The sequence below is a fragment of the Callorhinus ursinus genome, unplaced genomic scaffold (genome assembly GCF_003265705.2).
Source record: "Callorhinus ursinus isolate GAN/ISIS: 27379988/994484 unplaced genomic scaffold, GSC_fseal_2.0 scaffold1, whole genome shotgun sequence".
Lineage (NCBI taxonomy): Eukaryota > Metazoa > Chordata > Mammalia > Carnivora > Otariidae > Callorhinus > Callorhinus ursinus.
In genome coordinates, this window is record NW_027397063.1 from 137,223,172 (window position 1) to 137,241,728 (window position 18,557).

At 51.7% G+C, this 18,557-nt stretch overlaps 1 protein-coding gene across 3 annotated transcripts in view; it reads right to left on the reverse strand.

Moving 5' to 3' along the window:
• Positions 1-5,659: 5,659 nt before the first annotated feature.
• The window catches only part of GASK1A (golgi associated kinase 1A), a 50,932-nt gene continuing 38,034 nt past the window's right edge, over positions 5,660-18,557 (reverse strand). For 2 of the 3 annotated variants that reach the window (XM_073901389.1, XM_073901400.1), the window contains exons 3-5: positions 8,212-8,334; positions 6,752-6,855; positions 5,660-6,139 (exon numbers count right to left, since the gene is read on the reverse strand). In XM_073901389.1, the coding sequence (XP_073757490.1) occupies positions 5,929-6,139; positions 6,752-6,855; positions 8,212-8,334 (438 nt within the window). In that variant the 3' untranslated portion in view covers positions 5,660-5,928. Of the gene's footprint in view, positions 6,140-6,751; positions 6,856-7,396; positions 7,854-8,211; positions 8,335-18,557 lie in introns of those variants that run through there. The other variant, XM_073901407.1, reaches the window with a different exon arrangement.

The window sequence follows — 18,557 nt, forward strand, 5'->3', positions numbered from 1 at the left end:
CTAAACAACCCAAATTTCCACCAACAAGTGTATTCATGCAAAGGACACAATTTTTTAAAAAGATTGTATTTATTTAGAGAGCATGAATGGGGGGAGGGAGAAAGAATCCCAAGCAGACTCCATGCTGAGCACAGAGCCCGACTCAGGGCTGTCTCACTACCCTGAGATCACGACCTGAGCCGAAATCAGGAGTTGGATGCTTAACCGGCTGAGCCATCCAGGTGCCCCAGGACACAACAATTTTTTAAAAAAAGAATGAAATATGGGTACATAACAACAGTGTCAGTCTCACAGAGTGTTGAGTATATGCTGAGTGACAGAGTACATACTGTATGATTCCATTTCCATGAAGTGCTAGAACAAGAAAACCAATCTATGGTGGGAGAAGTCAGAATGGCTCCTGGGAAGGGTCGAGCCTGGGCGGGACACGAGGGAATCGGGAGGTTGGGAATGTCTTGATCTGGCTGGTGGTTGCACAGCAACCGTTTGAGATCAGGGCACTTGATAGACCTCACTCTATACTTCAATTAAACAGAAACTAAAGCTCGGCTCAAGGGGCAACTCTTCTGGAAAACAGTGTGTGCCTCCTCCAGCTCCCTGGTCATGAGGCCCGCCGCGTCCCCTAAACCCCAGCTCTGCCGCCCTGTCGTGTTCTGGAAGGTACTCTGCTCCCGCAAGGGGTCACCCACCAGCTAGAGGCCCAGGGTGGGTGTTTATGTGTGTGGATCATGATGCCGAGGCGCTCCGTGAATGGTTCATGTGTTCCACGAAACTGGATTTCTGCCTCTGTCCAAATTGCTTTTTGCAGATTTGTCATCCTGTGAAACTTTGTCCTGGTTCTTTTTGTTTGTTTTTTCCTCTTAACATTATAATAGGAACGCTTTACCGTGTCACTGAAAGTTATTCTTTGAAAACAAGATTCTGGTTGACTGTAGAGCATTCCACTGCATGGACTCACAGAGAAATTGATACCCTTTCCCCAGACCACAGCGTTTGTTAAGGGGCAGGAGGCTGGATCCGCATGCCCAGCAGCCCAGCCCAGGCCCTTTGACAGCACTGCGTGTTTCTTCTCTTGCTGCTGCTTTTTGTTGTCATCATGTTTCTTTTATTGATGTTTAGTTCATTTCTCATGAAGTGCACCATCTTCAGTGTAGATTCCGTGGGTTTCACTCATATATACTTCTTTGTACCCCACATCCCTGCAAGGTGTAGATTATTTCCATCATCCCCGTATTTGCAGTTTTTTAAGCTTTGGAAATTTAGCAGGCAAGAATTGTTTTTTTGTTATTATAGGGGAGTTATAAGAGCTGCTTTTAACATTAAGGGTATTCACATTTGTTGATACTGTTTGTTTTAAATTTGCGTCCTAATACAGCCCCATCAAAGAATCGGGGCGGGGCCAGGAGATGAGGGCAGGAGAGCCTGGGAGCCGGGATCTGGGGTGCCCGGAGTGGGGGGGGTCCTCCGACAGAAGCCCATCCCAAGAGCAAGTGGCTCCCTCTGCGCCCCATGAGTCAGTTCTGAGGTCACCTCACTGGCCGTAGGTGGGGTGGCAGCAGGCTCGTGCGAGGCCTGGAAATGGAGCACACGTGGACCCCCCCCAGCCCAAAGCAAACCCCTCAGAGCTGTTCCTCAGCCCCTGACTGTGTAGCCTCTGTCCGCCCTGCTCGGCCGTCCCCATGTGGTCAGGCCCTCCAGGTGCCAGGCGCTGCACAATAGCATGTACCCCAGAGCTGATGAAGGGCCCCTTCTTCTGGGTCCCCACCCTCCAGCACAGAAGGGCAGTGTCAGGTCTGCAAATAGTCCTCCTCAGACATGGGGGAAGGTAGGAGGGAGGAAGTGGCATGCCACTATTCCTCTCTGCAGGGGTCTGGCCCCGTGCTCTCCCAGCCCAGTCAGTGTTGAAGATGGTGACAGCCTGGCCAGGTCCCCCTGCTCAGTGCCAGAGGCAGAGCCCAGGGCTGCATCCACATGCGGAAGGGGACTGTTGGGGTTTCCCTTCAGGAGTCATGCTGGCTCTGCGACCCCAGGGCCCTTACAAAAAGGAGTTTCATTTCTCAGAGAAAACCTCACGAAGCCACACAGCTAATTTAGAATTTGAGACGATTCTGTTCTGTTTGGGGAATAAAAAACACAAAAAGATACAGTTGCTTTCTGGGAGCTTGCATCTAGGGAAATACTCCAGTACTCTCTTTTGGAATATTGTACTATCAGACTTCCCAGGTTCAGGTAGGTCAGCCTTTTTCTAGGATTGCTAGGGTTTAGCAAACAAAATACAAAACACTCAAACCTGAATTTCATGTAACACGTATTTGGCAATCTCATGCCATATTTGGCAACAACACCTTTTTCCAACTAACGGAAAATGTGAGGCAGGGTTTGTTGTATAACCACGAGGTTAATAATCCCCCCATACTCCCATTTTCCAAGTGGAAATGCAGAGGTGCTGGTGGGAGGAACACCTCACTCCTGCCTCAGCTACAATAAGAAATAAGAATGATACCAAATGCCTGAAAAGATGCAGGGAAACTGGATCTCTCGTATGCATTGCTGAGAAGAATGTAAAAGAGTAGCCTGGAAATAGTTTGGCAGTTTCTTAAGAAATTAAACATATTACCATGAAATTGCACTCCTGGGCATTTGCCCCAGAAAAAAAAGAATATATTCTGTTCACACAAAAACAAGTACGAGAATGTTCAGAGCGGCTTTAATTGTATTAGCCGAAAACGAGAAATGACCCAGATGTCCTTCAGGGGGTGACTTGTAAACAAACTGCGGTCTCTCTGTACCATGGGATGCTAACTAATAAAAAGGAACAGTAATAAAAAAGGAACAGACTATTGGTAAAAAGAACCATTTCGCTGGAGCTCAGAGGCTTTATGCTGAGTGAAGAAAGCCACTGTCAAAAGTTTACATGCTGTGCTATTCCATTTAGATACCATTCTCAAATGACAAAAAAATGTGGAGATGGAGACCAGATGTGCGGCTGCCGGGGATGAGGGTGGGAGAGAGTGGAGGGGTGGGTGTGGCAGGAGAGGGAGCAGGAGGGGGAATCTTTGCGGTGCTGGGGCAGTTCTGTATCTCGATTGCCGTGGTGGTTAATGAATCCACGGGTGCTAAAATGACACACAGTATGCCAGTGTCAAGTCCGTGGTTTTGGAACTGTACCGTAATTACGGAAGATGCAACCACTGGGGGAAACTGGATGAAGGGTACACAGGACCTCCGAGTACTGTCTTTGCAACTACTGTGAATACGGGGACGTTGCTCACCAACAGAACGCCAGGACACACGCTCTGATGGCCAGATGACGTGTCTCCAAACATCTGGGACATGTGGCCACCAAAGCATGCCACACACATGGATTGCTTCCAAATTCTATATTCTGCGTGGAAAATCTGAATGAGTGAATGAATGAAGGTAAGAAGGAAGGATGCTATAGCAGTGGGGGCAGGGGCTCTGGAGTTAAACGGGCCTGGGTTCAAATCCCAGCTCCAGCAGTTACCTGCACTGTGACCTTGGGCAAGTGACTCAACCTCTCTGTGCCTCCGTTCCTGTTCTGTCAAATGGGAGCAGTAATGCCCACCTCCTGGAGTTATTCCGGAGGTTTGCGACGAGGAACACGGTACAGCTCTTGGCATGGTGTGGGCCATTGTCTGTATTCACTTCATGCCAGGTGACGCTCCCCAGGTTCAGGGTCAGACCCTGCCACCCCACCTGTGCGGCCTCGGGCAATGCGCTCCCTCCCCAGCCAAGGTTCTTTATCTCTAGAGTGAGGATAGTGCAGCTGGGATTGTAAGGCATTCATGAGATCACCTGTATAAAGCCCTTAGCGCCATGCCTGGTTTGTATTAAGTTATTACAGGTCTGGAATCCCATAACCAAACCCTGGAAGCCAGAAGTCATTCCGAATTCTGAATTCTTCAGATATAGAAAGGTAATATGGTACCTCTACCGGGGGTAATGCTACACTCTCAGCGGGGTCTGAGGTTACACCCAATCACCGAACACATTGGCATTTCAGCAGTGAAACGTTTGAATATTCGAGCTGAGTGGGACATGAGTTTTGGCACCGAAGGTAGGAAAAGGCTTTTGATTTTCAGAGCTTGGGGACTGTTGCAGTTGCATCTAGAGAGCTGTGAACCTCTGTTACTATCACCAGCCGCTCCCCTTTGGAAGCACCATTATTTTCTTCGCAGCAGCCCTTTTGGAATGAAGTACAAAGAAACAGGGTCAGGCCTGGGGTGAGGCGAGTCAGGCAGCATGGTGGCTGGCGCCGGTGCTGGTCTTACCAGACCCTGTGGCCGGCCGGTTTCTTAAGGACTGGCACGCAGGTGAGCAGCCCCTGCACCGCAGACCTCTCACAGCTCTTGCCCCGCCCCTGCCTCCCTAAGCCTCTTTGGGTTGATGGTAAGGTCCTGATTCACCACCCCCAGCTGTTTGCTTCATTGGGCACATCCTTCTCATTCCAGAGGCAATGGCTGGGGGAGGCAGAGGGCAAGCAGTGCACCCTGTGGCTGAGAGTGTTCTTTGAAAAGGATAGAAAGTGGCTGAAGTTTCAAGTTCATAGGAAAGACCCAGTTCAGAGACTGAGCCAATTTTCACGAGCAAAGAGCAATGGGCAGGGAGCCTGATGCATGTGACTGTGTGTGGCTGGGTCGAAGTGTGCAGATCCACACTCCAGGGAATCGGCCCTGCCTCATCATCAGCTCTGAATCCAGAGGGACTAGAGGAGGAAAAGCTGTCCGAGTGACCAAGGAGGGCAGTGGGAGCCCTTTTGTGGGGGTCCCGGGCTCAAGACATGCTCAAGACAACTCCTGCCTGGGTTTGAATTCTGACCCCTCCGCCTACGGGCTGGATACCCTTGAACAAGTTACTTAACCCCTCTGTGCCTCATCTGTACAGTGGAGATGCTAATAATCACACATACCCATCGGGGTGTGGTGAGAGTACATGCTTTGATCCATGCAAACCACTGTCACAGTGCCTGGCGCACAGTTGTCGCTCAGGAAGTGTCATTACGGCGGGTGCTCAATAAACCTATGTCATCTGCTGACCATGCAGTGGCCCGGGCCACATCTGAACCCAGAGCTCCTTCGTTCAAGTCCAGTCCTCTGAAAACCAAAGTAGACAAAATCTTAAGGGTACCTACATTTCAAAAGGCCTTCTGAGGCAGAAGGGAGGGAGGGCAGGGATACCTGTTGAGGAACAGCCCCATGAGAGGCCTGCGCCCCCTGCTGGAGCAACTTGGGGCTGAGGAGCAGCCCAGGAAGGGGGGGCGATCAACCTGGGAGTTCTGAGGACATGCGAGGAGAGCTGGGCTTGCTGGAGACTGGTCTTTGCCGAGTGGGCTGAGCAGAGCGCTGGGCTCCGTCCTCCCGTGCCCTGGGTGGTCGACGTGCACTGGGCAAGCTGGATGGGGCCACACACTGTTGATGCGTCCACATTTCTGTGCTGAGCAGACCTGTTCACATCAGGACACACAAGAGCTTGCTGGAAGCTTGGGGGCTTGCTCACTGACAAGCTTCTGGCTTGGTGTCTTCAGGGGGAAACTTCACACACACACATACGCACACACACACACACACACACACACACATCCACTCTACATAGGCATGTGGGATGCACAACTTTATAGTATCTGGAGCGGTTCATAGAACATTGTTGAATATATTTATTGGTGGAAGGGAGTAAACAGCCAGAGCTGAAAAGGCAGAAAGGAGGGTGGTTAAGATGGAAAACCCACCACCCACCACCACCTTCACTATCCCAAGAAGGTGGGACATCTGGGACATCCACGGTATCCTCTGGTTTCTTCTGGCTTTTCCCCTTTGTCTTCAAGTTGGGGGAAACCCAAGAGACTGTGGCCACCAGGATGGGTGCTCATCCAGTCAGCTGGTGCTGGGAGCGCCCCGCCAGCGAGGCAGCTCATGAGGCCTCCTCCCTGAAGAGTGTGAGGTTGTGCTTGCGGATGTGCTCCAGCAGCACCCGGCCTCGCCGCTCCAGGGTCCGGAGCACCCGCTTCAGTCCCTGTTTCCCGCCCTGACTCTCCCAGAACACGGGGTCCATCCGCAGGGACTTGAGCAGCATGTTCTGCAGACACCCTGAGGCAAGAACCTGCACGGCAGACTCGGGAAACCTGGAGGCAGGTCCCCCGGGCCCCAGGACAGAAGGGAAAAGCAAAAGTGATCTCAGAAAATGTCCGGGACGGGTGAAGCCAGATGGCCAGAAGTTGCATGGCTGGCAAGCCTGGCACAGTCGTCCTGCAGAGTGCCCGGGGCCCGCTTGCTGACTCGTTATCAGAGAACCCTCCCACCTACTCTGCTGCGGAAGCAGGCAGGGGACGGGGCTTCTGGAGGGGTCCCCCTTCCCACAGAGAAGCTGCGGGAATCAGCTTCTGCTATCTCAGGGGAAATGCCAGGAAGAGCCCTAAGAAGGCCAAGCCGCCTGCCCTGACTGAGCAGGGCAGGCAGGCTCCCCAGGCTGGCTCCTCCTCTGGGGCAAGGGAAGGGCTAGCCTTACCAGACCCTAGCAGGCTGCCAGTGTTCTGCAGGGCCAGGAGGCCCTCTGGATATTGGGGGTGCCTGCTGGCTGCATTCCCCCAGCTCCCCACCTCCTCCCGGGGCTCAGATCCAGCAGCTTTTGTCTCAGGCTGCGGACTGCTCGGGAGCATGAGTCAAGGTCGCACAGTCTACAGCAGGGCTATCGGGCCTCAGTCTCCAAACCTCCATCCAATCCCGCTGACCCTCACCCAGCGATGCCCTCCAGCAGCCGGAAGTTCAGCTTGTCCTCACGATGCTGAAGGTTGCCGGCATTATCGATGTAGACCAGATGGGATGGATCACTGCTCCGGACCTCGGGGAAGAAGATGGCCAGGGACAGGGGTGGGGAAAGTTGCAGCCTAGCTGGCACCCACGGATTCTGTCAGGGTTAAGGGACTTGGCGGCGGGGGGGGCCCTGAGCTGACAGTCCCACGATGTGGTGTGGCTGGGAATGAGAGTCCGTGTCTTCTGCTCCCTACTCCCACCCCCGTGCACCCCGTTCTTATATATTCTCCAGGATTCCATGGTATTTTCCCATAATTCTCTCCATCACCCTGGCTTAACTTATGAACTTTTGCCTCCAGGACCCTAGCTTTCCCTCTCTCTGTCTCTCCCCGCTACCCCATATCAGGGATCATCTATTTCTTTTTTTTTTTTTTAAGATTTTATTTATTTATTTATTTGAGAGAGAGAGAGAGAGAGAGAAACAGCATGAGAGGGGAAAGGGTCAGAGGGAGAAGCAGGCTCCCCGCTGAGCCGGGAGCCCGATGTGGGACTCGATCCCAGGACTCCGGGATCATGACCTGAGCCGAAGGCAGTCGCTTAACCAACTGAGCCACCCAGGCACCCAGGGATCATCTATTTCTTGATGCCTACTGACTCCTCCCTCCAAAAACTGCTGTCCTAAGGGATCTGTGAAATGGCTGCCGCCCAGGGGTGAATGATAGATATAAAAGCCTTACCTCTTCCCGGGGTGACTGCCTTTTACCAGGGAAGAGGGGAGTGGGCTCTGAGGACAGGAGATGGAGATTTCCTACCACCCAGCGGCTTCACGAGGCAGCCCTGGCCTCCAGGCCGGTGTGGCCTGCCTGACGCTCAGCCCGGGGCACCATGCTACCCTCCACAAGCAACTGGCCAGGAGAAGGCGTCGAGGACATTAGGGTCACTGGGGGAGAAGATACAGTACAGTAGCCCTTCCCGAGGGTGGCCCCTCGTCACTGTCTCTGATGTCCTCGGCTCGTCACTTCCCAGCCTGGGCTCTACTTTGCACAGCCCAGTGTCCCTCGGATCAGCACCAGCCCGTGGGCTATCCTATAGGAGGGAGCCCTGTCACTGCCACCGCCCAGCCCGGTCCAAGCCACAGTCCCCACATTGGCTGGCAGGGTGGGGGCAGCTCCCCAGACACACAGATGTCACGCCTGCATCTGGGTGCCCTCGGGGTTCCCTGTAGACCTCTCAAGGGGACAGTGGAGTGGTCCCACCTCAACCACACTGGCAAAGCCCCACCGGGGTCAGTTTTATGTATGGTGGCTTCCTGGAAACATTATCCAGCCAAAGGCTCCTGCTGCTAAAAAGAGCAGGGCTGGGAACCGCCCGTGTCCCGTGATCTCTGCAACTCCGGCAGGAGGGCCGCAGTCTGGTGACAGGTGAGGGGTGACAGCGGACGTACCAGGATGTGGACCAGCCGCAGCTCGCTGGGGTTGCGGCATTTCTCTCGGAGCCTCTCTTCCACGCAGGGGTCCGACGGCTCGGGCTCGAAGCCACAGCAGGAGCGGTCTAGGCGGTCATGCACCTGCGAGGACACCCAGGCTGTGAGGGGTGCGGCTCCAGGCCTGCCTCCCCCAGGCCCAGCACTCAGGCGGCCTGGGCCCGGGCGGGGAGAGGGGGGCTCATGCTGGGGGCAGTCCTCCGTGGCTGTGGGTGCTGGTCAGCCCGTAGTGAGGGAGTTTCTGCTCTGCTCCTCCAGCCAGCTCACCCTGCACCCCTGGAGCTGCTGGCTCACGCCTCAGGCCAGCCTGGATTTCCACCGGTACCCACGGCTTCCCCTGTGGCCCTGCCCCGAACTCTGGCCTGAGGCCACTGGGCCTCCCAGTGCTGAGCATCTGTCTACCGGTGGGGGGGGGGATCCACACTGGACTCCATGTTTTCCTAAAGCAGCCAGTGCTACAGCAAGGATTCCTCCCCTCTTGGGAACCGAACCTGCTTTAATGACCCTCTAGATAGCTCTTCCAACCCTACAGCGAGGCCAGAGGCCAGACTCGAAGTCAGGGCGGGAGGAGGGCACTCCCCTCCTGGGCTCGGTTTCCACCGGAGGGGAATTCTCAAGCATGGTGTGGGGTCAATTCCGAGGAGCTCTGCCTCCCGCCCCCTCCATACACACATGTAGCTGACATACATGACATTTTAGAGGGTCACAGGGTTCTCATAATAATATATCTCACTCACCTGCTTCCAGTAGCTTTCTTGTGAAGGAAGGAGTTGCCGCCTGCAAGTCGGGAATTAAATAGAAACATGGATCCGCCCCAGCCCTGACCTACGTGAGGGGGCAGCAAGTGCAAAGAGATCCAGAACGGAGAGGCCTAAACACAGAAGTGGCAGAGTCCTCTGGGGTGGAAGAGGGAGGGTCTTGCTGTAGGGAGACAGGCAGGAGAGAGACAGGTGAAGGGGGAGGTGGTGTGGAAAAGGTTGGGATGTGCCAGGAAGTGGAGGAGAGATCGGGTGGGGTTGGGGGCGGCCGGCAGTGCCCGTCACGGGGTGGGCGAGCTGCAGGAGATGTACCCTTTTTCCTCGTAGGAAGGAAATTTGGTTCGATACGATACCTGGAGGAGTGCTAATGACAGAAGGTGAGATCTCCAGAGGTCTGGGTGTGGGAGGACTTGCTTTGCTTGGGACAACTTGCTTTGCTTGGGACAAGAGGAAAAGTCCGTTTGTTGCTGTGGGAGGGGGAGGAGAGAGAGGAGAGGAAGAGGGGAGTGAAGCAGGGAGCAGCAGGAGGCTGAGGGGGTGAGATGGGCCCTCCGTGACCCCTCCATCCTCCAGCAGAAGCGGCCACCCTGGTGAAATGCTTGCTGGCCCCGGGGGAAGGGGCTGAGCTTTGCGTTCAGGTTTGGTGTGGGGCAAATCGAGGCATGTGAAGCAGCTGTCAGCTGCTTGGGATCTGCCCAAATCCTAGGAAGGTTTCCAGATCCTCCTGGGTTGGGGGACCCGGGGTTTGAGTCATCTTAAATCCCCAGGTGGTGTCAGGGTCACAGGAGAGGGAGGACTCAGGGACACCCCCCCCCCCCCCCAGGATGATGAATCACACAGGTGCTAACTCTCAGGATGCAAAGGTAATTCACTTCCTGAAAAAGCCCGGTGTGTGGAAGACCCAGAATGGAGACCCAGACCCCACCTTTGCAGAATGGCTAGTCCAATTTAGGAAGCCTGGGAACAGCACTGGAGAGGCAGGTGCCAGCCTGGGAATCTAGAAATCAGCTCCAGGTAACATACTGTGGTTAGGCCAACTGCCCAGGGAACAGAGGGCAGAGAGTCAGGGTGGAGGTGAGTGAGAGTCAGGGAGAGGGAAGCAGGAAGCCAGATGGCACCAAGCTGGTGATGAACCCCACAGAAAGAAAGGGTCTGCTTCCTCTCTCAGTCCTCGGGAACCTTCTGGGATTCTGCTCTACCGCACGGTTCAGCTCTGGCAGGATTTGGGGCCCCTCCCTCCCCCGTGGTGGTGGTGGTGAGGATGCAGAAAAGCCACAGGCTTACAGCAGCGATCATTTTCATCTGATTTTAAAGCAACAACTGTCTCTCAGGGATACATGATGTGGTATGATGAGAAATATATTTGGTCTCTGTGCCCTGATCCTGGCGCAGAGCTCCCCAAACCTTTGGACTTTCCTGAGTGATTCCCAATGAGCCCTTTGGACCACATCTGTGTTCTGCTAATGAGATGATGCAGGGCAGCCTAGAAAACTTCCAAATGGGGGCTGGGCACCAGAAAGACAAGGGAAGAGAGGATAGGAACTTTCAGCCCCACCTTCCAACCTCCAGGGAGGGTAGGTGAGCTGGAGATTGGGTTATAAAAACTCAAACAATGAGATATGGAGCCCTTCTGGGTTGGTGAACACATCCATGCGTCAGGAGGGTAGCGTATCCCAGCTGCACAGGGACGTAAGCTCCTGTGCTTGGGGCCCTTCTGGACCTCACCCGATATACCTCTTCACCAGGACATTCATTCGTATCCTTTATAATAAACCTGTAAATGTAAGTAAAGTGTTTTCCTGAGTTCTGTTGAGCCATTCTAGCAAATTATCCAACCTGAGGAGGGGGCTGTGAGAATTTAGCCAGTTGGTCAGAAGTGTGCGTAGCCCAGGACTTTTGACTGGTATCTGAAGTGGGACAGTGTTGTAGGACTGAGCCCCTTAACCTGTGTGGGATCTGACACTGACTCCAGGTAGACAGTGTCAGAACTGAATTGAACTGTGGGAAACCCAGTTGGTGGTGGAGAATTGGTGCCAAAACAAAACATCGCTCAGATGACCACCACCATGACCACTGCCATCCTCCCTAGCTCATTCACTCCTCACTGCAGCTATGCAAGGGAGACACTATGATCCCATTTTACACGTGGGGACACTGACCCCAGACATACCCAAGGTCATACATGTAAAAGTAATACAGCTGGGATTCGAGCCAAGATCTGTCTGGCTCGAAGGCCAGCTCTCTGTGTTATCCTGCCCTGCCTCCCCGAAGACCAGGAAAGGGGAGCCAGTTACAGAGGTCAAAGGAGGTCTCCATCATTACTCTTCATGAGATTAATTAATTTGGTTTCACCCTTGCTACTTAAGGCTAGAGAAGAGCTTTCAAAACTATGAAGGAGGAAGGGGAAGAATGAGAAGAGACAGAGCCCGTCATCCTCCAGGACAACAATGCAGCAGCGGCCGAGGTGGTGTTTGGATTTTCCGTGTCTCTCTTCTGTGGCCACTGGGGTGACCAACCAGAGCCAGCACCACCATCCTGCCTCCCTCTGCCCATTGGCACAGCCACCCTTCTCCACAAATGGGGCGAGGGGGACGATCTGTCACCTCCAGGATGCAGTACTCATTAAAGCCACCCCCCCGTCCACTCAGCCCAGCTCAGCGCTGGCCAAAGGTCTTGCTCCATTTCCATATCCCTTTGTAGGAAAACTCACATATGTTCTGAAGAAATACAAAATTGATCTCCTCCAACACAAACCAGAAAATATGCTTCAATCAACGTCACAAAACTAGACATCCAGGAATGAGAGTGTTCAACAGTCCCCCCAACTACTGGCTCAAAACACATTCTGTTTTGCAATAGTTCAACACGGAGAAGTTGCACGTCGGGCATAGACCAATCGCCCCAAACAGGCTGAGGGCAATTCTGTGAGGCCACCTTAGGCAGTATTTCCAGCGGCGGTGGGCCAAAGACACCCACAGGCACTACTGAGACCAATGCACAAAGCCCAGAGGACCGGTCCAACTTGGCCAGGGTGGCAAAAAACCATCACCCCGTGCATGAAGTGAGCCCATTAACAAGACCCCTGACGTGGACCATCACTGCTTTGGCTGCCTAGGCTTTGGATAACAACAGTCACAAGTAACAGAAAAACCTGATTGAAAACGGCTTCAACCATAAGGAAAATTAAGATCCTCTGTGGCAGCAAGTCCCAAGATAGGGCAGGCCGGAGATTTAGCAGCTCCTTATTGTCATGGTAAGGACTCGGGTTTCTTTCTGCTCTCCACTCACCACTCACGATGTTAATATCCCAGAGTTGTCTCCAGAAGCCTGCAGGTGGCCGCTGTGGGTATGTTCAGGTCCAGAGAGAAGGAGAGGACTAATGAGAGAAATAGAGACAGAGAGACAGACAGAGGGGAAAGGAGTCTCTCCTCTAAGCACCTTCCCTTTAGCCTGACTGGACCAGTCAGGTCATACACATCCCTGGACCGGGAGTGGCCAGTGGAGGATGGCGGTGCGCTGATCCCTGGACCCAGGAATGGGCAGAAGGAGAATCAAATCAGGGCTCTGTGTGAAAGTCTACTTTAGCTGCAATGTCCTCACGCAGGCTACTAATAATAGCATTGGCCAGGGCAGGGCTGAGGACAGAGACCTGCAGCTTGCCTCCAGAGACCTCCCAGTCTTCCAACTGGTCTTACACCCACTTGGGCTTGTATCATGCCCCCCTCCGCTATGTCCCAACTATACGACCTGAGGAAGTTATTTAACCTCTATACCCCTCAGTTTTCTCATCAACAAAGTGGGGCAGCGATACTCCCCGCCCATGGGACTGCCCCGAGGCCCACATAGGGTAATGATACCTGTGAAGCAGGGAGTGGTTGTTGCAGAAGAGCCTTCTGTGGTGTCGGCCCTGGAAGCGACAGGCCCAAAGACCTCCAGGAATCTCAGGGGTTCCCCTACCCCCACACACACCAGGAAGCCCCAGCCTCACCCAGTGCTACAGGCCAGAGAACCAGAGTCTGAAATATGGGAAGTGTTACAACAGGGTAGCCACGCTCTTCTTGTGGGTACACCCAGTTTCTGGACAGATACGTGCAACAGACACCACCTGCTGGGTTCTCTTTGGCCGGGAGAGTAAATGCCAGGGCAGTTCCGGCAAGACTGACACAGCAACTGCTCTGGATTTCATGTTATGCCTGACACCCAGCCAGCCATGCCCCCTTCCTCCTGCCAAACCCTTCCCGACCCCCCGTCTCCCGGCCATTCTGTGCAGATCTCAATTTGTAGCAGCATCTATTTCCAGAGGAAGCCACAAGGAATACTGGCCCATCCAATATTCCTGGCTTCTCAGACTCTATACCCATTTGAATGTTTAACAGGAAGGGTCTGGCCAGGCCCGGTGGCCAGTTTGATTATTTTGCCACACCGTCTGGTTATTTTTCTTCCACCGAAGAGAAATTCAATTTCAACAGCAGCAGGCTAGCAGCCAAACAAGACCAAGATTAAGTTTCATTCCCACATTCCTTCAGGATTTGATTTTCCCCCCGCTTTTTGAAAAAATGAGCAGTTACCAAGAAAAAATGATAGACCTTTGCAGTTTTGCTTTTCTGACCCACCCAGCAACGTTGCATGCTCATGATGTGGACTGAGGTTTTTGTTCACTTTTACTTAAGCCATTGTAAAGCCCACTTGGTGTTTCACACACAACAACCCGTTTACTCCCTCCCAGTAGCCAAGAGGTAAATACCATTATTATCCCCACTTCAAAGATGTGGAAACTGAGTCCCAGGGGCTTCCTTCCCGTATGCTGAAGATCCCACGGCAAGGAAGCAGTGGTGCCAAGACTCAAAGCCGAACAGTCCGGCTCTGACCGGTAAGTGGGACGGTGTGGCCGGCACGTGCTGTGTGGCACCAGAGCTTCCAAGTTCCCTGCTGGCAAAGATGCAGACATGGTTCGGTCTGGTCCCCAGCACCCTGCACTTGCTTAGCACAACCAGAGACTGAGTTGAGGTTTTTCTGAGTGAAAGAATGAGTGAATCGAGTGCGTGGCTGGCTGATAGCACGGGGACTGTGATCATTTAACCCTACCTCCCTGCCCAAGATGCCAACACCGGAAGTATCCAGGAGGAGGCCTGGCTTTGGGGCCCCCACACAGGACATCTGGATGAGATAAGACACTGCAGTCTGCCAAGGAGGGACAGCAGGTCCAGCTGTGGGAGAGGGGAGGTCTGGGGGGAGCCAGCACAGGGTAGGAAGGGTGGCCAGAGTCCCCTCTGACCCATCAGGCTCCTGGGCCAAGACAGGTTCCTCAGCCAGTGCCTGATCTGGGTCTGGTGGATTCCAGGAGGGCCGCTTGCTGTCCCTGGTGGCCCATACCCCCTGTTCAGGGACCTTCTCCCAAGCTGGGAGCAATCACAAGCCTGGGTCTTTCTGGGTGTTAAAGGGTGGCTCTTGGCAGGGCCGACTCCCTGCCTGGTGATCAGACTGCCACAGGGTGGCAGCATCTCTCTCCATAGAGGGCAAGGGTCTGGTCCCACCCTGACCCAACTGGCGGTTAAAGAATTCTCGAGGCTTCTTTGGGGAGGTCAGAGTTGGGGGGAAGTGGGTTAACGGGCACTGCTCCCACTTTCTTCTGAGGACTCACCTTGGAGTGTTCCCCATGGGTCCTGATAAAGGGCGATCTTCCTGGAGGCTTTGGGGAGGAACATCTGGACGCTGCATCTGCCCCAAGCCTGGGCCCAGAAGCTGTGGCGCCAGCTTAGGATGCGGCTGAGTAGACTGGCTAATGGGCTTTGAGGAGATGCACTGAGAAGAACTAGATCTTATCTAAAAACACATCTGTAGATCGGTCTAAAATTTTAACATCAACACAAAAACCACAGCCATGAAAAGATAAATTCACCACAGCAAAAACGTTTCCAACCGAGAAAGCTAGGCTGAGTCACCGTTAGAACACCTTCCACAAGAGTCCCCACATACTACATTAGAGGGGAAATACTGCGACTTCTTCCGTGGATACTTGAAAGGAATTTGATAAAATTTGGCATCCATTCCTGACGATAGAAATTCTTAATACAGCAAGAATAATGAATAGTTCCTCATTATATCTTCCGTCAAAAACTAGTATGACATTTAATTGTGAAGCAGCAGAAACTGTCCCAAATCTGTAGCAACAACTCGTGTCCCTCAGCGCATTAATATTTCCCATTGCCTTGGAGCAGTCAGCAAATGTAATGAGGTGAGAAGCAATGAGAAGACCAAGTGCATTCATTACAGATGAAATGCTGGTATACTTGGAAAACCCAGAGGATAAACTGAGCAACTGTTAGAAGCAATACAAAGTTATTGTGTGGCCAGTAACCACATTAATACACAGAAATAATAGCCTTCATGCAGACGGGGGGCTACTGGACAGAACATATATTGGAAGAAAAGATCCCATTTTCAATGGCCACAGGAATATGAGCTGGACCCGGGCACTTGGAGGCCTCTTGCCCCCTCCCTGATCCTTGGAATGTGGGTTCCGCTTGCCTTTCCCGCTCCCAGAGGCTGTTCCGAGGACACAGCCCGGAGATGGGGATGTGGTGTTGAGAACATCTGCACAGTATACATGACTGAACCCAGTTAAGGCCTCTATATAAACTTCTAAGTTTGGAAGGTGGGTGCAGAGGCCCACTGTCCTGCGGCTGCCCAAGACAAGCCTCGTGTATAAGTTCTCTTTGTTTATTAAACCTGCCTCCTGCCCACCTGGAGTGGTCTGCCTCTTTCTGTGGTCTCTCACGGCTCTCCCCTTATGGGGGCCAGTTTCAGATTACACCTGGGGAGATCCAGAGTGGGTTGTGAACCAACAACATCCGATGCTTGGCTAGAATGACTTCATATTTTAGGATGTACATTCTCTCTAGAGTCCACACAAATTTAATCTGATCCCAATTAAAATCCCAAAAGGACTTGGGAAGGAGGAGGAGTGACAAGCTGACTCTAAATTTCTTATGAGAATAGTATGCAAGACTATCAGGAAAATTCTAAGAAAGAGCAACGAGGAAGACCCAGCCCTACTGGTTATCAACATAAAATATAAAGCACAGCAATTAAAACTGTGATTCTGGCATATAAATAGGCAAAACCTTTACTGGGACAGAAAAGAGTCCAGAAATAGACCTACATACATATGGAAACTGGCTATATGGTAAAGGCAACATTTCAGATTGGGGAAAAGGTTGATTATTCAACAAATGTGGTGAGACATGTGGGTTGCCATCTGAAAAAAAAAAATCGTTGTTTTGCATCTTATCTCTTGCTCCAAAACACCTTCCAGATGGATCAAAGATAGATGAAAACATATGGGAGATTTTTAAAAATAACCTTGAAGTGAGGATTGCCTTTTAAAACGTATACTAACCTAGAAGTCATAAAAGAAAAGCTTGATTATTTTAACAACGTAACATTTTTTAAATTTCTGCATAGCAGAAAAACTATAAACAAAGTTTAATGACAACCAAACATGAAATATTACAATACAGTCAAACGAAAAACTAATTGCCTTCACCTATAAAAAGCTCTTGAAATCATTAAGAAAAAGACCAACAACCTAAAAGAAAATGAGCAAAGACTATGGACAAAGAATAAACAAGTTTAAAAAATCTGAACCAGAGACAGGACTAGGGTGGTGCTGAAGAAACAGGGAGGTGCTCACTGTCCAAGTCATGCAGGACAGGCGCTACACCTCCTTAAAATGTCTGCACCTTGGGCTCATAAATTTGTTTTCTATTGCTGCATTGCAAACGACCAGTGGCTTAGTGGCTTCAAAGAACCCACCTATTATGTCACAGTTTCTGTGGGTCAGGAGTCCATCATATTTTCCCCGGTTCTCCACTCAGGGTCTCACCAGGTTGAACTCCAGGTGTTGGCCAGGGGCCACGTCTCATTGTAAGTCAGGGTCATCCCCTAAGCTCCTGCAGGTTGTTGGCAGAAACCATTCCTTGTGGTTGTATGACTAGGTCCCGGGGGATCTCAGGGTCCTCCTAGAGACCTCCCCTTTCACCAGGTAGTTCATAGCATGGCTGTTTGCTTTCTGAAGCCAGCAGGAAATTCTTTAGATACTTCATTTCTTTTGAAAGACTCTCCTGATTAGGTCAGACCCATCCAGGATAATCTTCCCTTTGATCACCTCAAAGTTAAATGATTGGTAACCTACTCCCTGGAGTACTAGCCCATCATATTCGCAGGTCTCACTCATACTCAAGGGCAGGGGTTAATTCCAGCAGGGTGGGAACTGTGGGGATCATCTTAGAAGTCTGTTCCTCATACCTCACCCTGATCAAGGTCCTGCTTTAACATATGTGTAAAGATACTCAATGTCACCCTTTAATCACCCTTGTCCGGGCATGTGTTTCATCCTCCATAGTTAGCTGCACCATCTGTGAAATGGGGAGGAACACAGCTCCCATCTCGTAGGCCTGTTGTAGGACTTAAATGAGTTCGTGTGTGTGTCTTGGGTCAGACGTTGCCGGACAGGTGTAGGCACTTCATAACTGTCTCTGGTTGGAAGCCTGAAAGGTCGGCAGTGATGACAGATCTGAGATCCTCTCTAACTGACAGAACACCTGATGTCCCAGGAAGACTAACCCAGAGGAGATACACCTGAATTGAAGCCATATATTTGGACTCAAAACAAGGAACGTATGCAGGATCACAAATAACTGAGAACAGGCTTCTTGCGAAGGAAATGGGCCAGTCCCACCCACAAGAGACTCAATAAATACTTTTTCTAGGGCCAGTTAAGTACAGCAAAGAGGGCAAGAGCATGCGCTCTGTGGCCAGACTGCACTGGATGAAACAAGGCTGTGACTGTGGGCAAGTTCCTTAGCTCTTTTTAAACCTCAGTTTCCCCACCTGTAGAATGAAGCTAAGAATATTTTCTTCCTCCAAGGGCTGTTAGGCATTAACATTTGCAAAGTGCTGAAACAGCGGTCAAGGACATTGTCATCTGTCCTGGAAGTGTAAGTTAATTGACAGCCAGAATGCAGGAGCAGGGCAAATGTTTTCTACCTCTATGATTCTATTCTGGACCCTATAAGAAAGGCCTATAGAAAGCCTTGGGATTCTTTTCAGTTGAGAGGAAGAAGTGGTGGTCGAGAAAGCAAAACACAGCAACATCTGGACAGGATATCATACAGAGACCCTGGAAGTTCATTCATTGCTCATACGTTCATTCATTCATTCAACAAGTGCTTATCTAGGACTGAACCAAGAGCTTGGCTCTGTGCTAGGTGCTGAGCATGTGGTGATGAACAAAACAGAGACGTACGATAAATACATAATAAAATATCATAGACTGTGCTGGGAATCAGAAAGGGACTAAACAGGATGCCATGAAAGAGAAAGAGAATAACAATGAGGGGTGGTCAGGAGAGCTAAAGCCTGGGGAGGAGGAGTCAGAAGCAAGTCCAAGCAAGAGGCCCTGCACTGGAAGCAGCCGGGTGTGTTTAGAAACTGACCAAGGCCAGGTGCCAAGAGATGGGGCTAGGGACAGATCCTTGAAGGTCTTAG